This window comes from Neodiprion virginianus, chromosome 5 (assembly GCF_021901495.1).
Source record: "Neodiprion virginianus isolate iyNeoVirg1 chromosome 5, iyNeoVirg1.1, whole genome shotgun sequence".
Taxonomy (NCBI): domain Eukaryota; kingdom Metazoa; phylum Arthropoda; class Insecta; order Hymenoptera; family Diprionidae; genus Neodiprion; species Neodiprion virginianus.
The window spans coordinates 7,900,449-7,928,305 of NC_060881.1; the positions used below are offsets into that span (position 1 = coordinate 7,900,449).

A 27,857-nucleotide genomic window follows, 5' to 3' on the forward strand; every position below is an offset into this window, starting at 1 on the left:
TGTTTTTGAAGCAATCTTTAATATAGCAACATAGTCAGTCTTACAATAATAAGCCAAAATACAATCTTCATATTAAGCTGTTTGGAGCAAATGAAAGATATTTTTCAAATTCATTCTGGTTCCAAAAGATACATCATTTTTGCAACGGTATAATTTCATCCGCTCCATGGACAAATTTTACACCTTATACATGTATATCATGAGTTACCATTGGCAACTTAAATTTCATTGACTGGATTCTGAGTTGCCAAAAATCCTGAAACCTAGAATAAAATCAAATTTATACAACGTTTTGGCGTGAATAAAATATGCTAGTTTGCAAACAAAAAAAAAAAAAAATAATTAAAAATATCCGTGTGTTATATTGTACATTTTATTAAAAACTGAAGATCTTCCTCCATACTGTTTATAATTCTACAGCTGGTTTCAAATATAATAATTAACTACATTAAAAATACGTATTCTTAGATAATAATTTAGAAAAAATATGAAATTATCTCAGCAAATTACAAAATATGTGATCAGATACGTTTTTCCTCTGCGACAAATTCAATTTGAAGCTAGCTGTATACATCGTAAATTAATATCATGGTATTATTATCGCCTTTCTTCATCTAAGAATACAGCGGTAGAAAGAGTGCCAAACTTTTTTTATTTATACACCTCAGACTTTGTAGTGACATCAGAACAGGAGTGTGTTAAACTTTTCTATGTATGTAAAACATCTATGTATCTACGTACTTGCAGTTGTTCCGAAAAAATTATACACGAAACGCACTACATGATTATAAAACTATGCTCAAGCTATCAAAGGTTTTGTTGTTTACATACATTGGATATAAATACTGTTCCTAAAAACTCTTTCTTCGACCATATCCTTAGTCTATAAACTAAAATAGAGAAGATAGTTGATACAAATATATAGATATATTATATTATAATAGATAGGTATTTGATGAAACATTTAAAGCCTTACGTAAAATTTACATTGTGTGTTGTATATATTTTTTCATCATTCAAACATGTAGCCGCGATTACTGTGTATTGGCAAATTTCCTCTTTTTTCACTTTTTTCAAATTAAATTATAATACATATACTTTTTTACTGCTAGCATAGCGTTTTAATATAACTATTTATATACACACACATATATATGTATATATATAGGAATATTCAAAAATTGGTAGATATTTTTTAAAGTACAGCATTAGTAGTATCAAATTCACTAAACTGGCTATAGAAAATTGATCCGATGTTCCTTGTCAAGATATGCACTTGTGTTCTTATTAAAAATTAATTGAATACATTATACATTTCAATAGTTACAAGAGATATCAGGTTTACAACGTTAACATGAATTACCAAACATATGAATAGTTGTTTTTTCAGACATTATTGTTATGTTTAGTTGCATGGTATTCGTAATACTCAGCTTTGAATTAATCGCGTTTACTTTTTTATCACCATTGAAATGTACTACATATCGCAAAAACTGAATTTATCGATGTATAGGAATAGACATTAGGCATATTATCTAATTATTTACTCGCCGTGAAAATTTATAGTGAATGTGTATACCGAATAATATTGACTAACTAAGAATTACAAATTACAAGAAATTGAGTAACAAATATTTTTGGCGGTAAATTTGCGTAATTTTTCATTCTTGTGTCCTAGCTAAAATATCTTATGCTAATTGGATTCTACGTGCACGTGTTTACGTGCAATAATGGTAAATAAAATTTGTATGAAGTGATGAAAATAACGGAATAAGATTTTTCTTGTCAAGTAACTAATCGCAGGATTATGTCGAAAAATGTGAGATTAATCTTCATATGAAATTAAAATCTCAATATGTAATTTCAGCTTTTTTTGAAAGCGACTTTACCATATAACTTTCCACGTAAAATAATTTGATACAATCACGATTTTTAGAGAGTTCGAATAATTCGTTGGTTATTAAAACCTTCGGGTCACCAGGAGACCGTTAATTAGAGCGCCAAATGGTTAAAGTTTGACTTATAAAGATAAATATCCACGCAGTAACTATTATTTACGTTTTCTTGTGCAGCACTTCTACTACATGCTTCTATAAGATTCTAAGTTTCTCAAGGCTCATTCATACATTGAGCTACGTTTCAATTCTTATTTGTGAAATAATATTGTTTGCATGCGTGTACCTTGGATAAAAGTAGGAAAAAAGTTTTGAAAGATTATTAGTGTCTGCAAAACGCGACAATTCAGATGATTTCGAAACGCTTGTTCTATAGAATTGAAATTGAAATGTAGCCCAGGTAAACACACACAGTGGCCACGATCAACTATGTTCCAAGTAGTTATGTATTTATATCAAAACTGAGCAATTTATTGTAAAAATGGCAATGACAGTATCATAGGAATAATAATCAGGATTTGAAAAATTCACTATTAAAAAGCTTGTAATTTTGTATACAATGTTCATAACGCGTCAAAACTTTGGTATGTGTACTCGAACTGTGGCTCAAGGCAATATAATATGCACGGGTGTATGTATAATAATATGTATGTATGAAACATGGATGCTGCCACCATGTGAAATATTTTTCAATCTCTCGCATACAGCTTAGTTTTTAAATTCAAGTGATTCAAACCTCGATACATCATCATATATTATTCAAATTACAAGATAGGTATGCAAAAATTAAAATATAGGTATTAAAAATAAAATTGATATTTACGTTAGAGACTAACATGGACCACGTCAATTGATATTTGGTTGATTTGTTTTTATAGGTAGCAAATCTTCAATTGGATATAGGAGTCCACCCTTTTAGTAGATGAATATGTGTCTGTGTAATAAATTTGAAGCGATTTAGAATAACGATTCTGGCATGTTTTTTTCATTTTGTAATGTTGCATGCTTCTGTTTTACAAGTTAGAAACAAATCGTTGGATACACTCCTTTTAAGCTAATATCTTACAGAAATGTAGCACACCCCACGGATTTTAATCTGTAATTGATATTGATCATAGCGGGGTGCTGCTTTTATTGATTTTACAACTTTTCCATTAGACAGAAATTTATTGATAAAATATTTGCATGACGCTTAACGAGTCTTTTTGATTAAACTTAGCAGCCCAATATAATAACATATTTTTTTTTCAATCTGTGATGAAACTTTTTAACATTACAAGATTATTCTTACTTTTCACAGACAATCGTGTGCAGGTCTTTTTAATTTGTAGATTAGCTGACACTGCTGATTCAACTCGATTCTTTTTCTTTGGAATCTGAAACAAATACATTAAACAAATAGAAACAAAGTAATCGTATTTTTATGTAAGAACAAAAATTTTAAATACTTCGTCAGACTTTGGTAGAACTACTAACTTAGCTACTAGATACACAGATCATTTCAATTTAGTCACTGTACCGGTGTCTGATTTGTCTTCCGATGTTCCGTTAGTCAGTTCTGGTTCCTTCTTCTTATCGCCATCAGTTGATTCCACACTAGAAGCCTTTTTATCGTCAACGCTCGCAGCCTTCTTTTCCTTTGCCTTACCCTTGGCGGGCGTAGCTGGTTTCGGTTTGGGTTCCAGGCTAGGATCCAAAACAATCTTTCCAATATTTTTCCGGTCATGCATCTTCTGCATGGCTTCTGGGACGTCTTCTAATGCCCAAGTAGAATCCACAACGGGTTTTATCTTTCCGTCAGCCCATAATTTGTACACTTTCTCAACGGCTTGTCTAACGAAACCCTGTCCGCCGTGTTGATGCATCAGATGACGTAAATTGAAACCAGAAATAGATTTGTTTTCATCGAACAATTTTGGAGGAGACACCTTGTCGACTTGCCACCACTGCAAAGAATATATGCAATGTTAACAGTTGCAGTCCATATATAAATACGGTATCGAAGAATATCTCTACTCACGGATCGGGCAGCCGAAAACAAGCTCTTAGTTTCGCCAGTTACAAGGTTGCTTGAACCGTACAGGATATATTTCCCCATCGGTTTAAGTAGAGCATATCCTCTGTTGCATTCTTCGCCACACATGCAATCCAAAACGATATCTACTCCTTCTGGAGAAACCCTGAAATAATTAGCAATTGTGTCATAATTAGAATATTCCCTGTAAAAATTTAAGAATTCATTTTCTTCAATGAGCTGTGGGAATTGTAATATTTTTTCTCAGAAGTTACTTTACAATCTCGGAATAAAAATTACCCGTCATTATCGAGTCAAGTCAATTTCAATATATTCAATTGAATGAACTTGACAATCAGTGAAGTTGTTCTTTACTTGATAAAAAATACTATATTTGGGTGTATCGTTAATTGTTGAACGTACTTTCTCACTTCTGCGCTGTAATCAGGTCCTCGTTCCAACAAGTGATCAATGGTTCCAGCTTCTTTCAGAGCCTCGTGTTTAGACTTACTGCATACTCCGAAAATTACGACATCCTTCACAGTTTTCGCTAATTGAACAACCGCTTGGCCCTAAAAGTGAATAGAAAAAATAAACTTAATTTCGAGATACAAAGATAATCGCTCTGACCATGATGGTCATTACCTAGTGTAAGATCCAACGTTTAACGTGATCAAATATTTTTAAATAAAGTCGTAAATCTTACAAAACATTCCAAAGTGACTGCTGCGAATATAAGTTGGTGTTCGATATACTTTCACATTTGTATTAGTATAAGGACGAGTACAAGATAGAAGATCATTCCCTCAGTTCATACGGTATGAAACACTGTCTCATTGAAACAGTTTGAAAATTAATCCAGCGCGGTATGGATTTTGAACAGAAGAAGGCATTCATGACAATTTCTGAGAACTCAGCCCCGATGTCTTGAAATTTTTATACACACATATACCTACTTTCTAGTCTTTAACTTATCAGGTCTGAAGTAAGAAGACATCGTGGAATTTAAAACCGTATGCTGTTTTTCTACCCTGTACAAGTGAAATTCCATCAAGTTACTCCCTACAGTGCATAAACGGACTATATATAAAAAGTCTAAGATAATATTATTTCAACAAATAATGACCACCGCGTTTCTTTTGCTCCAGACGATCCCCGTCTTCCCATCACACGCGATATCAATCTTTCATTTAATTCGGAGCATATGTATACAGGGCATTCCACGTAATATCAATCAAGATCTGAAATTTAGATTTAGATTTGTTCCAGATTTTTTTATGCAACGTACTGGTCAAAATATAGATCCCATTTTTTATTTTTATTTTTTTTTTCAACTACCTTTATCTGAGATGTGATTTAATCTGCTATTTAATAATAAAAATAAATTTTTCTAATAATGTGGGTTGAAATAGGCACATTTAGAGAATCAGAATGTAGCGAATATATTGTGACATAAAATATTCATTACTTATAAATTTTTATAATTATTATTTTAAACTACATATCTTTTGTTATGCAAACTTCACTTCCAACAAGGGCTCAAAAGTTTTGTTACATCTTACTGGATTTTTCAGAGATTTTTCAGGTTTTAGTAAATTAGTGTTTCGGAAGTAGTAAATTAAATTATACCTCAGATCGGGGTTGTTAAAATGTCTTGACAAAAAACAGAGTTGTCTATTTGGACTCGTACAGTCATGTAAAAAATTCTGGAGTAAATTTAAAATCTCAATTTCCGATCTTGATCGATACCTTGTGGAATGACCCATATCATATAGACAAGAAAAACCGCTAGAAAAACTGCGTGTGACATGCATGACTTGATTACAAATGATTACATTCCTATTATCGATATGAAGAGAAAACCAGGCCAAATCTACAGTATTATCTGGATTTTCTCAGGTGATATGAAAATGAAATTATGCATGATAATTACCGTCCTATACTTAAGAGTTTTGTCGGATGTCTCATAATCGGAATATATCGGCCGTGAAATTGGTTTTCTACGGATAAATAGGAACCTTGATAATTACAAAACGAAAGAAGACAACGCAAAGATAATCTCTTCTTCAGAAATTGTACAACAGTGCGGTACAAAAAATGAGTTGTCTTAGTCGAAAAAGAGATAATTAATGTCGATGACTGTTGAAACATCTTTAGACTGTGAGCCTACTATACAGTAGTTCGGAAGATAACTTTCAAACAGATGTGTACACCTAGTACATATCATTATGTATAAATATATATCTGTATATATTTATATCTCGTGATCGTTTTTCATGTGCTTTTACGGTTTATTGACAATCGATTTTACGCCTTGGACGTACAGCGTACAAAAGAATCGCATCAGTTTTATTGTGTTCAGAATTCCCCGCGAAAGGATAAAAAAAAATGTACAGTAGACGCGAACCTGTTTTGTTATAGTCTGCGTGGTTTTATATGAGTACCCAATTATTCGATTCTCGACATCGCTCGCGACATAGAAGCAACAAAATTAAATTTTCCTCGTATTCCCAATCGTAACAATAAAATTACGTAACCCGTGTTATCAATGATAATGTTTGTAGTAAGAAAAATGACCCCAACTATCAAACGTATTCGAGAAGGTATGTACTCAGAGAACGAATTTTACGTTCTTTCAAAAGATTCCATCCATAATTGTTGATCTCAGTATGCCTACGAAATGAATTGAAAAATTCCGCAACATCTCAATGTTGAAATTTTATAGAATAAAATCATATCAGACTTGATAAAACAAAATTTTTCTATTTTAGGAATATCAGAAAACGATATCATCAATAAAAGTGTCTATATTTACAAGTTATTCAAAAAATCCCTAAGTTTCGCAGATAATTGTAAGATTCTCATTATTGCAGTGCTAAAAATTTTAAAAACCATATAATCCATCTTGTTACGGGGTGCAGAGTTCAGTTGCATGTATATTGAACATAGCTATCAGTCTGTAAATTATAAAGCATTAACATTGGGTATTCGAAATGTGTTGGTGGACCGAACACACTTGACGCATCGACACAGATGTGTTCATACGCAGAGCGACTCGAAAGTGATTTGAAACGGTGTGAACGATATTTGAAAGCAGAGTGTGCGTGTATTTCCTTCCCTCCTGCGTAGACCGGGCGGGGTCTCAACGCGTAGGGGTCGATGGTCTCCTAGCAACGTCGAGAGGCCCGCAGCATCCCTCCGTTGCACCCTATATATGTACATTTGAACCTATGTAATATACATATATACTACACGTCGGCCAGAATTCGCCTCACGACGCGACGAAAGGAACGGGTGGCCGGAGGGAAAAGTAGGGAAAAAAGGGAAGGAAGGCTACGATGTTTTCTTACCGTGTCGCAGTCTGTGTATGTGATACTACAGGGTTACGTGTATGCGCGTCTGCACCTCGCAAATTGTTATATCTATATATACATAAGTTGGGATTAGACGAAAGGATATATAAGAGAGGGATGAGGAGGAGGGTGGGGGAGGGTAACGAAAACCTCTCTCTATGTACCTGTTGAGTGATATTGATTACCCGCCTAACATATGGTCACACTGGATCTATGCAGTACCATATTTATCCTGTTAAGAGCAAGGACCGATTTTGAAAGTGCTCTATATATGCACGGATAAACAGAGGACGAGGATTTATGCCATGTAACTTATTCGTTAGACAAGGAAATGAGATTCATGGTTAACGTCGGGCGTCTGGTTTTAACGACGTGAGCGTTTACAACATCCTGATATTTTTCGATTTGTCACTTGGGAAGTACCGTCTATTTTTTTTTTTTTTTTTTTTCAACGATACATTGAACACTTATGAGGTACTTTGCATAATGGAGCTATACCAGTGATGTGTATAAATTTCATTTCTCTCTGTATTTCACAAACAATACGCATTACAATCAAGAAACTCTAAAAAAAAAAAAAATTTTTTTCCTTCAAAACTAAGCTGTATCGTATCGCTATATATTTTTATTGATTTGATTTGAATTTTCACAATTTTGACAAGGATGAAAAGAATTCATGTAGATTCTAGGAATTATGATTCTAGATTATAAAAAACAATACCCAACTTCTTCCAAATCCTCAGTTCAAAATTTTCTTTAATTTCTTTCCAATATTATATTCTTGTGTATGCATTCCGAGAACAGAAATTCGTATTAATACCACAAAACTTGTGAAATTCAATCTTAAATTCAGATATCAAATCAAAAGTCTCAACTTTGAAGTAAAAGTTAGAGTCATACAACTTCTGCAATAATCCGTGACGGAATAAAGTTTGTTTTTTCTGTTCAGCCAACGTTGTAAATATACACTAGTCCGCAGTGATTCCGAAACGGCTAATTTTATGGACATATCACTTACGTTGGCAGTGCAGAATCAACCCGCAGCGCCACTGCCGGCCGGCAGTGAAACACCCTTAATCTTTGTAAATACAACACGACCCATGACCGTAGAATTCCGTATGTATTCTTGGGTTATATTCAACGGTCATGTTACGTTTACAAACAATTAAGTGTGTTTCACAGCCGGCCGGCTGCGGCGCTGCGTGTTGATTCTGCATTACCAACATAATCGAATTGTTAAAAAAAAAAAAAGTATTAGCCGTCTCGCAATCACTGCAGACAACTGTACATTTGGGGACAATGAATCTGAGACGGCTAATTTTTTACACTAGACAGTTACGTTGGCAACACAGAGGAATCTACAGCGCCATAGTGGGCCGAGCGCGAAACAAACTCAATTTCAATAAACATAATTTAACCCATGACCGTCGAATCTAACCTTAAAATATCGCGTCGATAATGACTTGTTAGATTGACAGGTATTCTTCGGTTAGATTCGACGGTCATGGGTTATGTTACGTTTATTGAGATTGAGTTTGTTTCGCGCTGAGCCGACTGTGGCGCTGTAGGTTTCTCTGTGTTGCCAACATAACTGTCTAGTGTAAAAAATTAGCCGTCTCAGATTCATTGTCCCCAAGTGTATATACTCAGCAATTTCCATGACAATACAAACTTACCACACCACCGCCGGCGCTGTGTACCAAAAGACTTTTCCCCGGGGAGAGATTCGCCAACTCGAACAGCAGTATGTAAGCAACCGTGTAGTTCATCGTGATCGTAGTTGCGTCCAGGTAGCTCATGCCGTCGGGGAGCGCGAATACGGACGTGGCAGGTACCGCGACTAGTTCTGCCCACGCCCTGTGATCCGGCAAAGCCACGACCCTGTCACCCACCTGTAAAAAATCAAGAGGATCGTTATGATTATGATTATTATTATTTTTATTATTACTGTCAGTACGAAAAACCAATGAGCATAATCGTTAAATTGGGTCGATGGGTCGATATTCCTGGAGAAATGGAGAGGTTAGCTGCTCTAAAACGTAAGACGAAACGGCGACACGTGTGCTACACAAATTTCAGGGTGCTAAGTCGAGGGCAAACAGAATTGTATGCTTTGGGATTTACAATGTGTGTTTTTTCTTCATCTTTTTATTATATCAACGGCAGCGTGTTTGCGGGGTTTCCCCTGTTTCCTACAATAAAACGTAAAAATTGGGGAACTTGGAGTGTAGTACCTTGATATAGGTATGTTAGGTAGTGTATTACATAAGGTAAATGTTTGCAATGTGTAACATGGAAGCGGCAGGATCATAAAAAACGTCCGCGAGTTTAACTCATACCGAACGACGCCATACGCTTGTCCTTTTATGCGTACAGATTGAACCGCGATTAATGCATACCGTAAAGCCATTTCTCTATTATTGTAGGTATACGCGTATACAGCAATAAAGACTACTGCAGTTATACATATTGATATAATATCGTTGATCACGAAACAAATTTCAGACAGTGAACTGATTTATACACAGCTATAAAATTGAGCGGTACCGATTAAAGTTGGGACATAAAATTGTACATGATAAAATATGAAAAAATATAGGCGTATAACCTATACAACGCTTGCATGACTTGGGAAAACAATTATGCGGCTTTACTGTCGCAATGCTTACCCAAGGTTGAAGATCGAGGAAGAACGTAACCGCTTGTCCTGCGGACTTGATAAAAATAAAATATATGCATTTTTAAGGCAAATAAAACGTGGATTATAATTTGATTAATTCTTCGTCGTGAAATTTGAAAAGGTATTTTTTTAATATTTATTTTTTATACGTCATATAATTGAAATCGGAAGGTATAATGATTGAAACTTAATACTTATACTTGTGTACGATTACAAAAATTGTAAAATTTCGAATTTCTAACCTTGATAAGATAAATTTATTGCAGTACACTATACTTGGCAAATCCACCATTGTACATCAAAATAAATTCCTAATTACAGGGGTTACTGTCTACATTCCTCGATTGTCCCAATTTTTTTTATCACAAATGAAAAATATACTTCAGAATACGAGGTGAAAATAATGTTTATTATATTTTCTTCTAACTACTGAAGAAATTGATGTTGAATTTTGATACTAGTGTTAAAAAAAAATAATATGTATCAATCAGAAACTATAATTATACGTTAGAATAGTTGCTTAATTGTAGCAATATTTCTTACTAGTTCCAACAATATTTAAACCAGTGTTATATAACGGTGACAGTTTCACTAGAATTTTTCATTAACCATAATACGAAATAAATTTTTTTTTTTACAATTGGCGTCTAACTTATGCAGTCTCGGTAATTGGAAAATCGATTCTATACCACATTACAGGTATAGTACAAATCAAGTTTTTCCCCGCGACGACAGGAATACGCGCCGAATGTCTGCAACGGTAGGGTCGCAACCCTGAACTTTGAACTCTCGCCACGTGCGAACGACCCTCGGGTTGTAGGAAGGGGTTGCCGGGCGGTTTTACGACCCCTGGAAAGTCGAGTGGAAAGACTCGCAGAGCCGGCTTTTGCCGAATCCTGATATACGGATTAGGATCAAAGATACATACCCGTCTGCGGTTTGCGAGCGAAATTTAGCTATTTCTGTACATCGCACAGTCATATAATACATTTATTATAACTCAAACGTAAAATTAGACGATTTTGGCCCCCTGGTGAAAATGAACAAAAGACGCTATTTCCTGACGAACGATGTGCGCGTTGGGAAATAATGTCTTTTATTCATTTTCAGCAGAAATTTTCATACCCAATTTTTATTATATTCACATTCGCCTCCGGCTCGTGTGGCTAACTTCACACTCCCTCAGAATCGTAACGTTTTCCCACACGTTGCACACACTAAGAGAAATTTTTAGTTACGGTTACCGCTCAGTCCTTAACTATTTTCATTTTTTACCACAATCGAAAAATATAGTTCTAGGTAGAAAATGAAAATTAGTTTTTCCTTCTCATTACGATCACTGTTGCTATATTTTCTCGTAACTGTTGCAAAAATTTAACGCTTGTGTAACAATAAATTGACGTTAAAGCCTTATTTAACTAAAAAAAGTCGAGTAAACCTCACAAACTGATTTCGCGTTGCAATAACCAAAAAAGGATCGACGATAGCGCAAAATGGTTACGCGTACTTCGTTTTTCGTAATTCCAACAATGTTCAAACAGTTTTTTCAACGACACCTGTATTACTGAATTTTTCTAGTTACTGTAAAAAATGAAATTTTTCTCAGTGCAATATATTATTGCCAAATTTGACCGCCTCGATTTTCCCTGCCTCCCTGATGTATCTTATACACATACTATAAGTTGTATGTACTCTCTCTGCGTGCGTGTGTGTTATATGTATAGGCATAATACGTAGGCTCGGAGTGCGACTGATTAAGAAACTTCGGGCCGAACCACTTTACGACTCCCTCCGCATGCGGCAGCGGCGCTACGGAAAAAGGAACTCGCTGTGGGTACATATTAGAGGGACAACCTTTTCAGCCCCACGGTCCCTTGTATGTATTCTTCAAGTATTCAGTCATCTCATTCCCCTTTGACTCTTGATTTAGTCATTTGGGCGTTGACTTTTTATTCTTCTTATTCCGTCACTGCCCGCATAAAGAACATCCGGTCTAGCTGCAACGCGTATACGGGGGGGTGTCCAGTCGACTTTTTTCCATATCGAGACGTATGTAAAACATACATACGAAACATACCGACAGAAAAATTCGATATCAGAATATTTCGGAATATAAATAGCTACATATATTTGCCGAGTTTGCGCCAAACTTAAAGAGTAGAATTTTACGGTGAGTTTTTACCGACTGAGTAAAATGTCGCCAATTTTTATTATTATCCAAACTTACGCACGGCTGATGTTAAAATGACGTTAGTCAGTGCAATTCTACACGAAATACCGGATACAAATAAATAAAAAAAATGTTTTGTCTTACGCAACAATAAAGTGTCAAAATATTATGCAACATTTTACTCGATCGATAAAGTCTAACTTTGGTATTCTCTTAAATCTAGCGAATAATTCCGTGCAATGAGCAATTCAATTATGCGGTGAAAATTCATAAAAAATTTACCGTTTGCGAGAGGTGAAAAATATACGAGCTCAAAGACAATAATTGTGAGTCGAAACGTGCGATGTATATCGCATGATGAAATGAAAACACCGTATGTAAACGGTGGAGGAAATGCGGCAAATGTAACAGCAAATAATAACAATTTAGCTACCCTTTTCCGCACATTCGACACGCGCCACGTTTTTACATAACAGGAATGTATACACATGGTCGTATACATACGATATATACGTAGATTATGGGTAATATACACGTACGCCACCGCACGCAAGTGTCACATTTCAGTTTATAACTCGAACCGAGTTGTGAAATGAAAAGTTTTTACTGTTAACAAATGACCTATTAGTTCTAATATATAGTATTGATAATTTTAACGAACTACTGACATTGTAACTTTCAGCGTAATGGAATTTGTTTGAAAATTATCGTCTGAGTAATTTGTTGAAATTAAGAAACTTAATTTGCAAGTGAATCGATTTAATTTTTTCACCCCAGGAATTGACGAGTGTGTTGAAGTGGGAAGGAGATATTTGTAAAAAAACAAAAACAAAAAATAGATTATTCACTGCAATGCTAAAAACTAGTTTTGTCAGGCAATAAGCTAAAATTTTTTTTTCAAATATATCCGATGATAAACTAAAAATTTCATATTCCGACCAAAATATTGTTGAAAAAATTTTGGTATTGAAATTCAAATATCTAGCCACGAGCAAGAATCGATAAACAAATTTTAAAGAGCGTGTCAGAATTTAAAATCGATTGTCGCGATTTTGATTTTAACTTCATTGAAAAAATTCAAAAATATTATTGAAACTATGAATAATAAAGTCGTCAAACTCAAATTGCTCTGAATGTTTCCATGTTCTGAAAAAAAAAAAGAAATCCTAAAAATGGAAACGATTTTAGACCGTCTAAGTTGTACCTCCACCCCCTTAAGACGGCTCTGATTGTAATTCCAACAAGCTGGTCTATCAGTCGAGAGAGCGTCAAAGGGGGAAGCTAGGTGAAGAAAACCTAGCGAAGCCTAACCAATAAAGGCGTGACTTTTCAACCAAAGCACGTGCAGCGTATCAGGGTTTCATTTCCATCGCTCACATATCTCTACCGCAGGGTTATATATATACAGAATTAAATTGCGGTTTAGATTCCGCAATCCAGCGTGTGTGACACGTCCGGTTTTGCGGTGAACCTACAACTGACAAAGACCGCCGTGACAACGACTTCTGCAAGTCGAATTGCTCCGCGTATGGATTTTACATGTTGAGAGAGTAAAAAGAAAAGTGTTTCAGTGAAGAATTTGTCGAAAATAATTTTCCAAAAAAAATCTACAACAATCTACTAGATTTAGAAAAAATCTTCAAGTGATTCCAAGTTTTTGTTTAAAATATGATAATTTTCTATCTTCAAAGAGAGATCTATTCGGCTTGTAACGAATGTAATAATTTCACAAATATTCAGCATATCTTCACTGATAAAAATTTCATTTGTTACAGTAACTAGAAAAATTCGGTAAAACAGGTGTCGTTACAAAAAAACTGGTGTGCAGCGTAAGGATTAACCCTTTCATTCACAGCCTTATCACAGCGTATTCGCAACTTCAAAATGATCTTTCTTACTTCGTGTAACCCCAAAAATCCTCAAGTAACAAGTTTCGGCTAGAATCATCGAATTTTGATAGTTTTTCGATATTACACCCGCCATATTGGATTTAGATATCAAATTTTGACTTCAGATTCGTGATCAGCGATCCCAGAAAACCCCCGATCAACAAAATTCAAAGCAAAACATTGAGTTGAGAAGTGTGTCACTGAAAGGGTTAAACCAATATTTCTAAGGTTTGAAAAATAAAAAAGAAAACGTGATTTTTCTTCGAATGTTTCGTCGTATGTTACACCGTTGACGTTCCTGTTACTGCAATCTCGGACAAGTCAGGGGAAAAAAAAAAAAGGCAAATTGACAAATAACAAAAAGTAACAAACCCACCGATCCGCGTGTCGCATCAGATTCACATCGGCGCCGGCGACTAATAGACGCGTCTGTGTAGTATGTATTTATAATTAATAACACAGGTGCCTGGCGTCTCGCATCCACCTCACGCATGTCTGGATCTAGGTAGACAACTGGCGTGAGTCACTCACTGATCTATGCATGGATGTATATACGTGTATACATGTATATAAGGAAAACACCAGCGCGCATGTAATATAATGTATGCATATGTGTGTGCGCGCGCCTATTTATGTGCCCTACTGCAATTTATTCACGTTGAATATCGCTGCGATTGCAACCCCCGGCGAAAATTGCATAGTATGCATGTGTCGCGCCCTGCGGACCTCGGGATAATTTTCGCGTTAGCGTGACAAAATTTTATAAGTATGTATATAATAATATCTTCTGCGTTATAACGCGTGAAGGGAGGTTTTACTTTGACGAGGCTGAAGTTGGTAACGTTAACGTATGGAAAGACGTGAGTGAAAAAAATCATTATGGTACGATTAACCGAAGAATTACTTTCCGGTAGTTGGCTTTTTAAAATTATACATATATGAGGCATACTCGTTTATCATCGTTTACCAAATTGCAGACGATCCGAAAGTTCCGAACTAACGATTTTCCTCACATGCATCTCTGCAATATCGATCCGCCATCTTGAATTTTTTAAATTTCATTTCAGACTTGTAATTAGCCACCCCGAAAATCACTGCATACAGTTTTTTCACCGAATTTTAGTAAGTTTGAAATTTTCATCGGCCGCATTAGATCCGCCACCTTAAATTTTTGAAATCTAATGTCAGATTCGTAATCAGCGACCCCGAAAACCATGGAATACCATCCTGTTATAAGATTTGACTCAGCACAATAATTCGTGTCTCAAAGGGTTAAACGATTATAAAGCATCGTTCGTCACGTACAATGAAATAATCCGCAAATATATTTGAAGTGGTAGTAAATTGGTTTATTCCTCGATTAAGAGAAGAAGAAGAGAAAAAAAAAAGGTCAGCAAAAACGGTTCACTGTGCAATATAAATATACTACAGACGTTTGATCCTTTCCAAATTCCACCATTCCTGTAACAACACTTTCATTGAATTCTGCAGCGTAGATAATATATCCACAGTAAGAGTAATCTTTTATTCTCGTACGCACAGTAAAAATGTATATAGTTATCTATAGGTATATTAACATTACAGGACAAGCCTGCACAAGCCCTTTATCTGTGAGAAGACAACGTTAATCTTCCCCCCAGAGGATTCCCGAGAGACTTTCTTTACTTTATACTCTGCACTTGCATTATCTTGGACATCCGCTCAGCTTTTGTTATACGGAAGGCTCAAAGCTTGATCGTGTATACATATGTGTGTGTGTGTGTGTGAATGTAGCTTTGTACGCGTCTGACAATCAGCTTGAAGATCGTTTCCGCATTGTGTCGCCTAATCTCCGCACAGTGTGCTCGGCGCGGTTATAATAAACACGCATTGAGAGACATTGGCATCAATATGACACCGTGTATACGAAATAAAGTTTGAAAATGAAGTAAAAACTTTGCGATATTTTCCGAACGCGATGTTTGAATCTCATGAATAAAACTTGATGGAAAAAGAAGCAGCGAAAAATTTCCACATTGCAAATATGAAACTTTTCCAGTTGATACATGCATGTACCAATGTCGGTACATAAGACATATTTCGTCGTATCTATAATATGTGTAGAGGACAATTTTATATCTTAAACCGTATGATAAAATTTACATTGTAAACTTGACGTATATAAGGATTAACGTACCTTGAAGTTCTCGACACCTTCGCCAACCTGTTCGATGTCACCGGCGCACTCGACGCCCATAATGAACGGGGTTTTCGGTAAAGAATCTATCGCCCCCTGTCGTGCCATGAGATCTTGGAAATTGAGACCGCTGTAACATCGTTAATAAAGAAAAATATAAAATTTCTTTCGCTATACCCGGGGGGGGGGGGGGGGGGGGGGGCATCAAAGCATACGGAGCGAATTGCTAACCATTAAATGATTCAATTCTTTCAGTCACAGTGGCAAGTATTCTTATCAGCTATTTTAAATCCAGTATTTTTTGTATATTTAGATAACTTTTCAGCATATTTCTTTACAGTATTTTTTTTTTTTTTGCTATTTCTGACAGTATACCAACAGGTTTTCAATGCTCGAGAGTAATTAATGCGGTATAATGTAAATTATTATTGTTAGAAAGAAATTGATTGAAAAGAATCTTGAAAATTGAAGGAATAATTAATTTCAGAGAAAGTAACCCCTCTACGCATATAAATGTTTTACATAAATTATAGGTCTTTGGCGTTACTGATTAAGAATCTGAACTCAGACTTTGAAAATTTGGTACGACGAATCCATTCAGCGACCCCAAAAACCTCTGCATAGTGTTTTTGGCCGTAATAGATCGAATTTGAAATCTTCGTCTACCACATTGGATCAGTCATCTCGAATTTTTAAAATCTGATTTCAGACTCGTAATCAGCGACTCCAAAAACGATAGAATAATATCTTGTTATAAAAGTTGACACAGCACAATAATGTACGGCCCTCAAAGAGTTAATGCGCATGCGCTGAAGTTCGTGAGCGTTAGCAGTTGTTTTGTCAGGGCGACCAACGTTCATAAATTGAGATGACAGGTCGCCGTGATGTATGTAACCTCAAAATTGTTACAGCTGTCGGTAATCTGAGATTAAGAGTGTTGGTCGCCCTGAAAAACCAACCGCCATATGGTCGTTAGAAATTCACTCCTGTATATCTCTGCGAGTATCAACAGATGATCTTACGATTAATGAAATTCATTAAACTTTTATTCAAATTTTGACACTCCAGTGCCACCACACTGACAGAAATTTTTAGTTTCAGTTACCGCTCAGTCCTTAACAATGTTAATTTTTACCACAATCGAAAAATACAGTTACTAGGTAGAAAATGAAAATTAGTTTTCCAGCTGTTACCAGAAAGTCTGGTGTTCTTTCTCATTGCGATAATTTAATGCTCGTGCAACGATAAATTGACGTTAAAGCCTTGTTTAACTAAAAAAAAGTCGAGTAAACCTCAGAAATTGATTTTGCGTTGCAATCACCAAAAAAGGATCGACGATAGCGCAAAATGGTTACGCGTACCTCGTTTTTCCCAATTCCGCAATATTCAAACAGTTTTTTTTTCTAACGATACCTGTTTTACTCAATTTTTCTAGTTACTGTAACAAATGAAACTTTTCTCAGCATGCACGCACCCTTGAACTTAGAAGATAACGTTGAAAATACTAAGACGAGACTCGACGGTCTCTTTCTTGGTAAAGGTGCCTGCGTAATGCGTATGTATTCCTGGCTCCCGACACTTGAATAATAGAAAGGACGAGAAGGCGTGCTTTATCAAGAATCGGGTGCCTCGCGAGTTTGGCGTCGCGTGAGACGCCGGCAGCTCGAGGGCGTCGCGACGTCTGAACAACGTACACATACAACTACACCCACTACAGCAGTTACGATCCACATACGAGTCGAGTCGAGTCGAGTCGAGTCGAGTCGCTCCTCTATCCGGAGGATCTTTCCTTCCGTCTATGAGGTGCGTGCCTGGTTGAAAAAACACGTGCGTTGTAAAAGATGAGTGTGTGTGCGCACAGTGCACGGTTGTAATAACGAGTAAGCCCAGAGCTTGCATACCGCGTTCCCTGCACCACGTGATGGGAATATGTATTCTATTTCCGTATACAACGGAGTAGGGGGAGCATCCCTTGTATAATCTTGCGGTTTTGCATTAGTAGGAGGAGGAGTACAAAGTTGTTGAATACAGCGGGTGCAATTCACTTTTCGAATTATATTATTACACTCGCGAAGGAATATTCGCTACATATTAGACGGTGAGAAGATTGAAGAGGGGGTTTAACTCGAAACTGCAGGAAAAAACAAACACTTGTAAAAGTTTTTGGTAAAAAAAGAAATATATGCCTGTCAACTTTATTTTTTACCACAAATATTGAATGCGTTTTAAGAAGTTTATTTTAATGAAAAAAAAAAACAAAAAAAAGAACCCAAAGTTTTCCTTTATTTTCTTCAGTTTTTAGTAAAATATGCTCTTTTATTCTCTTCGTGCAGGTATGAATGTCAACAAAAATTCGGAGCATGTAATGAATTTCATTATAAGTATAAATTATACATGAGAAATCTCGAAATTCGTGAACGCGAATATTAATATACAAACATATATACATGTATACACGTATACAGTATCTTTTGCATGTATATATATATACTATACATACACGTACTGCAATCGAATTTGACACGAAAAGATACCAATATACATAACACAATTTGCGTACGTCTAATTTGTATTCTGAATTTGTTTAGCAAAATTTAGCGACAGCACGCGTTCCAGTTTAACCCCGCTTGTATACATATATATATATATTCTACAAACTTCAAGTTGTATAATTATTATCAGTTGCGAATTGTTATAATGCAGATAATTTATTCGTAATTACCGGGCAGGAGTTAGATTAAACCTTTCATTATTCTCCGTCGTTCTAAACTCGTCGCAAACTACATTTATATTCACTGCATAGGTATACATATCAATATATATACGGTGTCTAACTTGTACAGCGTTGTTACGCAGCGGTATAGTTAAGAGACTAACGACTGGTAATTTACGATGAACGGATAGATTTTCGGAATCTTAGATATTTTTTCGTAGTACTGACTGGATAGAGCAAAATTAGATATATGTATATACTAGGGTGTTGCTTTGGTCGTTTTGGAATTCTTTCGACTGTACCCCAAAAATATTTTCACATTATAAAGAAAAAAAAAAATATCTCCTGTGAATACACAATTTTTTGGATAACATTAATACGTGCCGGAGGACGATTGAAATTTTGAATCTGAAATACAAAAAATAATTTGGGATGAGGGCATGCAGTATTCCGTAGATAACGACGCTCGGACAAATTTAAAAAATGATAATTTTGTGAAATACGAGAGAGTTTTGAGACTGGGTGTATGTTTTTTTTTCTGCTTTTATGTTAAGTTGGAAGTATGAACATCGTTCTCAAGCATGAAATTGATTATTTTATTGATAAAAAAAAACAGTAACTGAATGGCGAAAATAGGGTGGTTTTAGGGCGGAAAATTAACTGCCTGGGGTACGTTTAGGGGAAACCTTCAGTTTTAGAGTACTTATAAGGGAAGAAGAATAAATAGGGTACTTTTAGGAAAATAGGGGAGTCGCTGTGTAGCGTGAGAAGTAAATGTAGCGGGGTTGGAAATTCCGAATTTGAAAAGTTCCGAAAGAGCGTAACTCCGACGAGTTGAAGTTCCGAAAGTGCGAGAATGGGAAAATTTAAAAATCTGAAACGTATAAATTCAGAATGATCGAAGACTTTCGGTTCTGTAAATTCCTGGCTTCATGAAATTTCACCACTTTGATCTTTCTTTGTTTTGGATTTCCGACATTTTTACGTTCGGAATCTTGGTCATTGCGATTTTTAGTTTTTCTGATTTTTTACACCCACTCGTTCCGTAAACTAGTCCTAAACTTCCGACCATTCGAAACATTGAGGTTTCGCAAGGGTTTGATTTCTTTGCTTCAAGCTTCGCCACCGAATAATTCGGAATTAGGCTCTTTCGGAACTTTTCAAATTCGGTACTTTAACCCCGCTCCAAGTGAATAAAGTAAGACGCTATGCTTCAAGGATCAGCTGTAGGCAAAAGCGAGAGAGAAGTTCGAACGACACGCAACTTGCTTTCGGCCCTTCTGTCTTTTCATCGATTAGGTTGTCGGGTAGGGGATATAAAGGTAGGCGTAAGGTAGCCTGAGCCCAAACCCAGACTCGTCGAGCCTGCAGACTGTCTGGCTGGTGCACCGTCGGCCTCCAGACTACAAGGCGCCCTGGACTGCAGTAATAAGTGGTGCAAGGCACGCAGGAAGCCGGCATTACTGTATAAGCTGCCGTGACATATACGACGACGATTTTTATCTATACAGAGTGGGTGGCTACCGCAGTCAAGGATTTGGATTCCAAGACTATTCGAGGGGGAATTGATGAGAGTTAACTGCAAAAAATCAGAAAAACTGAAATTTGGAATGACCAGAATTCCAGGTAGCACTGAGAAAAATTTCATTTGTTACAGTAACTAGAAAAACTCGGTAAAACAGGTATCGTTAATAAACAAAAACTGTTCGAATATTGTTGGAATTAGGAAAAACGAGGTACGCCTAACCATTTTGCGCTATCGTCGATCCTTTTTTGCTAATTGCAAAGCAAAATCAGTTTGTGAGGTTTACTCTACTTTTTTGGTTGAACAAGAACAAGAAAACTAATTTTCATTTTGTATCTGCAACTATATTTTTGGATTGTCGTAAAAAATGAAAATAGTTAAGAACCGAGCGGTAACCGGAACTAAAAATTTCTCTCAGTGAGAAATCCACAGAACTGAAAATCTTGGATCATTCGAAATTTCAATGTTTCAGATTTTAAAACTTTCTTATCCTCGCACTTTCGGAACTTTGAATTGTCGGAGTTACGCCCTTTCGGGATTTTCTCCATTCCGAACTTTGATGTTTCGTCGAAGTTTCATTTCATTATTTTAAATTTCACCGGCAAAAAATTCGGAATTCGTACGCTTTCGAAAATTTTCAAATTAGGTATTTCAACCCCGCCCTTAATTAAGTGGTCATAAATAGTTGCGTTATTGTACAATAAAACGCATATTTTTGTATCGACTTCCCAAACGTGTATATATATATATATATATACACGAAAGAGTGCAAAGTTTTAATCGGTTCAAAAGTTTGAACAAAAAAGTATAAAAAAAAAAAGAACAAATAAGTTTAATTTATTTCTTCAAAGCAGAGGATTGTTATTAAACAAATTCTCTCGTTATTTTTCACCAGATAACATTACGCGCTATTGATGTTTTCGTTTTCACGATGAAAATAATCAATTATCTTCTGATATATACTTACATGTACGTATACATGTAATCGGTGTATCTATTACACATTGTCGATAATACATAACACCTAAATGTGTATACATAAGTTCGCTGTATAAATCCATACAATAATAATCACACACACTGACAATACTGCGGTGCTGATAAGCAGGATAATTATACGTGTAAAGCATTACAAAGAACGCGTGCGTGAGACTTTAAATACATATGTAATATGCATATAAGGTATATATTATAAGCGACAAAGAGTACGTTACTTTGCATATTTATCTACGAATGCACTTGCAGTTTTCGCATATGTATGCGTGTGTGTGTGTGTGTGTATACGTGCATTACACGCAGTTACAAGTTAGGTGTGATTGTTTCATTTGTGTCTTCTCTCCGACAGATGCTTGATAAACCCGTGCGTTAATACTTGCTCATTCTATCGACGATGAGAGATTCTTCTTCGCTGTACACCAGTAGAATAACACACCAGCTGTACGGTAATTGTCCAAGTAAATTGCAAAACTGTTTTTCTCCAACTCATTCCACACACACACACACGCGCGCACCTAGTATCTCTTTTTATAAAGCGAAGTACATACAAGATAAATCTCCCCGCTGCAAGCAGCTTTCGCATTTCTCTCATGCTGTGCTATGCTGCGGTTGCAGTAATTTATATATATATCGGACAATCGATCATTCCAGACGTAGAATTTCAATTCTACGATGAATTGAAAAATACCGATTGCTGTAAACCAAATGATCTTGTGAACAATATGTATAGAATTGTACCTACAATAACACACACGCAATTAAGAAGGTAGGAGAAAAAAAAAAGTCTGCAGAGGTTTTGTATACGTTCGTAAATTCTGTTGTCCGAGTACTGACAATGAACTGTACAACATAAGGGTATATTTTCCCGGATTTGAAGCGGATTAAAGTGAGACGGTATGGGTAAAAGTCGAGTCGGCCGGCACCTGTCGATATGCGGTGACGAGAAAAAAACATACACAGACATGCGCACATGGTAGAACGTATAATCGAAGAAAGGAAAGAGAGATAGGACGTGGTATGTACGTGGAGAATTGCGCGTGACATTATTGACAACTTAATATTACACCATACGTATGTAGCTTTGTTTGGTCGCTTGCATTGAATAACTATATAGGTACGTTGTAACGTTGGTATCACTGTACACACTGATTAACCATTTGAGTCACACATTATTGTGCTGATTTTGAGTCAACTGTTGGCAACAAGGTAGCAGGTATTCCATGTTTTTTGAGACCGCTGATTACGAAACTAAAATCCAAGATGGTGGATTCAATATGGAAGACGAGAATTTCAAATTTGATCGAATGTGATCAAAAGACTTTATACAAGGGATTTCGGAGTAGCTGAATGGATTAGCTATGCTGAATTTTCAAAGTTGCATTCAGATTCGAAATCAGCGACCCAAAAAAAAACCCTGGACAGAGTTTTTTCTCGGACTTGAAATTTTCGTCCGCCATGTTGGATCCGCCGTCTTGAACTTTTAAAAGCCGACTTCAGATTCGTAATCAGCGATCCAAAAAACTTATAATTTATGTAAAACATGTATACGCGTAGAGGGGTAACTTTCTCGGAAATAAATTATTCCTTCAATTTTTGCGACTTTATCAATTGATTTGTTTCTAACAAAAATAATTTACATCATATTAGAAATGGAAGAAAAAAAAAAAAAAAACGCAAAGAAATATTCAAAAAATTCTCTAAATGTACAAACAATGTATATAAAATAGGTGGTAACAATATTTATCACTATGATTCAAAGAGTTAACGGGCATTGCACAATTAACCGACGAAGATAACAAAGAGAGTGAGTATATTATTTTTCTACCGCGTAATTTATAACTCCTCTCTCTCTCTCTCTCTCTCTCTCTCTCTCTCTCTCTCTCTCTCTCTCTCGTCTGCAGCGCATACATATTACAGTACATACTTTAGCATACACTATACTACATACACACAATATATATGTATATAATAAATTTTTCTCTTGAAACATTTTCCCTCCCTCTCTCCTATCTTGGTATAAATGTATTTATACGTTATATCTTTTTTGTCGTTCAAGCTGACCCATCTCCGCGAAGTCGTTTAGTAGAGAGGTATTATAATAAAATTACCACGCAGTGAATACATGGATGCATATCGGTGGTGTAAAATACATGTGTAACACACATATACGCGTAGAAAACGCAGGATGATTAACGACTGGTAAGAATCCTGCGCTATGCCTGCGATCGTTATATAGTGCACATCCTGAATCTGTGTTATACCGCAGATGGTTTTCGCCCCGGTGAAAATGGGTAATCGACGTTCGTACGTCGCGTTGACTGTGTAATACAAGGTAAGCTGGACTGTAGAGTCCTGCCTCCGATACGAATCATAACACGTGGTGGTGTGTTTAGGGGTGCAGCAGACCGGAGGAGTAAAGCGTTGAAGCAGATGTCATTCCGTACACGGCGTTGACGATCGCGATCGCAGCTGGCTTCGTCAAGTTTATACATACCGGAGAGCGGCGTACGTGAGAGGATGTATGCATGCATTAGGCACGTAATACGAATGCAGGGAAAAGTTGAGGGTGAACAACGTCGGAGCGGGCCCGCTGGGCGTATACGAAAGGCGACATGACACACACGTGCAGGATGAAGAGAAGAAGAAGAAGAACAGGAGGAAGAAGACCCCCTGAAGTCAACCAGGTCGAACGAGTTTCAGACGTTGTCTTGGGTACATCTCGACAAGGGCGAACGTAACAAACAAACTAGAAGAAATACGAAGAGGAAAAAGCAAAGGAAAGGAGAAAAAAAATAAATAAATAAATGGAATAGAGACAAGAAAATAAATAAAGGTAAATAGAGATACCGGAAGAAAAAATGTCGCTGTGAGGCTATTCTTCATCGAGCTTATAGACATAATATTTTTATAAGTGGAATACCGAGTGAGAATGAAATGTGAAGGCTTTCTACATACGGGTAATATAGGAATAATACGAATAGTATAATAGAGTACGAGAATTCGGTTAAACGAACAAACACTGCGATTAGTACCCGAACATGTATGAATGATTTTGTGTATACATACAAACGAGATTTGAAAATGAATTCAACGAACGGAAGTACGATCGCTTTTGTTTGTGTGTTACGATACAATTAACATTGCAGGAAACAATTTAATTAAGACAAATAAAATGTGACTAGGTTAGATAGAATTATCTGAATTCGTTATATTGCATGTGAGAAAATTCGAATTGTTTAAAGTGTAAGAGGAAAAATGGAAAGAAGAAAGGAAAAATTCAAGCCTTGAATAAGACGTCGAAGGGATCAGAGTCAACGCATAGGATAATTTAAGTTAATTAATCCTTTGAGTCATTGATACTTTGGTAAGTACTCTTACCACCTATTATGTAGAAATTTTTTGAATACTTAGAGAACTTTTCAACATATTTCTTTTGCGGAGTTTTTGCTATTTCTGATAGTATATTAATAGGTTTTCAATACTCGAGAGTAATTATTGCGATGTAATGTAAATTATTATTGTTAGAAACAAATTGATAAGTTGTTGGGGTCACTGATTACGGATCTGAAATCGAATTATAAAAATTCAAGATGGCGGATCCAACACGGCGGACGAGAATTTCAAATTCGATCGAATTTGAAGAGAAAACTCCGTCCATGCGTTTTTAGGATTATCGATCACGACTCTGAAATCAGATTTTGAAACTTAAATATAGCGAATCCAATCAATGATTCCGAAAACCCCTGTATAGAGCTTCTTGGCTGAAATCGATCGAACATAAAATTTTCGACCGGAATACTGGATCCGCCATCTTGAATTTTTTAAGTCTGATTTCAGATTTGTAATCAGCGACCGCGAAAACCAAAGAATACCATCTTGCAACAAAAGTTTAATCGTCACAATAACGCGTGACTCAAAGAGTTGAAAAACAATTGTAAAAAGAGAGGTGAAGAGAATTGAGAAGGCAAGAGGCGCGCTGTGCAACCCGTTGTTCGTTAGCGAGTAAGAAGGAAGTTTGAATCCGATTTACCGGACACACCCTGCGGGTTCGGGGCGTCGCGACGCTCAGACAGTGGTTCTCCGCGTCGATTTTCATTGCGTAGGACGACGCACTTGGCACCAAAGTGTCTATAGGGTGGCGGTATTGATCGGGCCACACCCCATGGGCCTCAGAACGTACGCCTTGCCCAATACCATGGCATCCCGTATACATTACGCCGCTTGATCATCCGGGCCTGATAATAAATATGCGTTGCAACGAAACAGGAAAATATTATTCGGACGATGATTTTCGATCCGTATCCATAGGACGGAGATACAATGTTTAAAAAAACACGCGATACCTCCGCTCGGAAAATCTATGGTGGTGTAATTTTACATTTATCACGGTATAACGCGACGCGTCGCAGGGAGTCGCAGGTCAGAGATAGCGTCCCTGATGACTGGACGAATGACGCGTCAATCGGCGATATACGAGGGACACCGAGAGGTGTTCGTTTGTGTCGTGTCTCATGATTGTACCGGCCAACAGTCAGCCATCGTGGATTTATCATGTTTATTCGAAGAATTTCTTTTCCTCGGCAAACTACGCGGATATTAAAAATGAGATATATGTACGTATTTACTCGTATATTTTTATCGAATCTCAAACGCGTCAACATTTTATAGGTACTAACGTTTGTACGATATTTTAGTAATTATGTTTTTTTTTTTGTTTATCTATTCTTATACACTCCTACTAGTGTAATAACGTCGAAGATGTTATTACACACAAGACCGGGGTGAAATTCCTTCAGCTCTAATGAAAGACGCTTTGTTTTTTTAGTTACTACGACTGATAAGAATGACTAATTACCTCCTAATATCTCTCCACGACGGAATATGAATACCCTTCTTTCAGGATCAGACCTGCACGAAGTGCCGGCTTTGACCCTGGAGTCGAGAAAGTTCTATCTCTCGAAGAAACTACTGTAACGTAAGCAAGACACACGTCCTGGACTCTGGATGAAAAAAAAGAACATAGGTATCACGCAATTTTGGGTCAGGTTTGCGACATGAGAGAATTAGTCGAATTGCCGAGGCTCATTTTACTCTGCAGAGAAAAATGCGCAAGTTCTGTAAAGTTTTCGAAAGTAACGAAAAAACAGTTCGTTGGGGTTCTATAGATATTTAAAAAAATTGGATCCCCTTTATTTTTCATTCTTGTCATCTCTCTGTCTCTCTCTCTCTCCCTCTCTTCCTCTTCGTGTATCAACGACAGCGGAGTGACGCGCCTTCGGGCGGTAGGAAACTAATGCATCCGTCGCGTCGCGTCGTTTACTATATAATAAAGCGATGCTCGACGTGAGTCACGCGTAGAAATGCATCAACGGCAGAAACAACGGACGATCGGCCGGCTCTCACGTGTTCTCGCCTCGACCTCTGCTGCGATTTGTCAAAATTAACGAGGCGAATCCCAGGCTTCCAAGGCGCCTGAATAAAAGTGCACGTTAGGACTCGCTAACGTCACGATCGCAGTTTCTAAACTCGACTATTTTGGAAAAGCCGTTGCGCGACGTCGAGCGAAGAAAAAAAAATGACGATCTAGAAAAATCGCCATCTTTATGCGGGCGATACATGCCAATGATGTACGAAGAACAAAAGAAAGTGAGAAAAACAAAACGCCGGCTGGAAGTTGAGCCGTCGTTTGTTTGCTGACATTGACAGAGGAGCGACGGGGAACTTCCGGCATGCAGATAGATGGATCGCAAGGGCGTTTTCGGGTACTCACCATGCTTTGACGCGAATAAGAACCTCGCCCTCGCCGAGCGCCGGTTCGGGCTTGCGAAGAACCTTGACGCTCTTCAATCCGCCAAAACCGTTGAGAACGATAGCCCGCATGTCTTTCGGCTCGGGCGACGGCTTCTCCTCGCCGTTTTCTTTAGATTTTTCGCCGTCCCCGTTCTCCTCGGCCTTTTTCTCATCTGCGGACTCCTTCTGTCCCTCGGTCTTTTCATTTTTCGCCTCGTTCTCGTCCTTCGCTGCTATATCCTGGCCCGTTTTATCCCCCTCTACGGTCGGGCTGGTCTCATTTTTCTCTTCGGCCATTTTTCGGCTTTCAAACGCGGCGTGTGCGGCTTCTCGATTCCCTTTGTCTTTCTACCACCGGTCTGCGTTACCTGACTTCTGCGTATATCTGCCAAAACGCGTTATCGTGTTTCCTCTCTATGTAGCTCTGTGTCTTCCTTGATTACCGGGAACTCAGAGCTCGATTTCCTACGATTTTTAACGCCGAATTTACTAGCTAACTCTGCAAAGACTACACTACGTCCTCACGAGACAAGCTCTGACAGCGATCTGACGCGCAGCGTCGCTTAGCAACTCGCCGCCCCTGTAACAGGTGCCCGACGACGCCTTCGTCCCCGGCTACGCCCACGTAAAGTAGTCCCTGATCCTACGCCGCAATC

At 37.1% G+C, this 27,857-nt stretch overlaps 1 protein-coding gene across 2 annotated transcripts; it reads right to left on the minus strand.

Annotated features, from left to right (window-relative positions):
- LOC124304678 (synaptic vesicle membrane protein VAT-1 homolog-like) lies at nt 1-27,757 on the minus strand. 2 transcript variants are annotated; one of them, XR_006908245.1, is made up of 8 exons: nt 27,182-27,757; nt 16,178-16,307; nt 8,939-9,154; nt 4,333-4,481; nt 3,916-4,075; nt 3,415-3,841; nt 3,187-3,271; nt 1-2,829 (listed from the first exon to the last, which is right to left on the minus strand). XR_006908245.1 is itself a non-coding variant. In XM_046763197.1 (7 exons), exons 1-7 carry the CDS (start codon nt 27,496-27,498, stop codon nt 3,246-3,248), a joined length of 1,425 nt encoding a protein of 474 aa, XP_046619153.1. In that variant the 5' UTR covers nt 27,499-27,757; the 3' UTR covers nt 1-3,245. The 2 variants fall into 2 exon arrangements, 1 of the variants encoding a protein (XP_046619153.1); XM_046763197.1 differs by having other exon boundaries at nt 1-3,271.
- Nucleotides 27,758-27,857: the final 100 nt, after the last annotated feature.

What these genes read in the sequence shown, in the direction of transcription:
- LOC124304678 (XM_046763197.1), bottom strand. Translation starts at nt 27,498, where the DNA reads ATGGCCGAAGAGAAAAATGAGACCAGCCCGACCGTAGAGGGGGATAAA. An exon ending in ACAGCGCCGGCGGTGGTGTG is followed by an intron (nt 4,482 to 8,938) that starts GTAAGTTTGTAT and finishes ATTCACTTTTAG; the next exon opens with GGCCAAGCGGTTGTTCAATT. An exon ending in GGAAGACAAATCAGACACCG is followed by an intron (nt 3,272 to 3,414) that starts GTACAGTGACTA and finishes TATTTGTTTCAG; the next exon opens with ATTCCAAAGAAAAAGAATCG.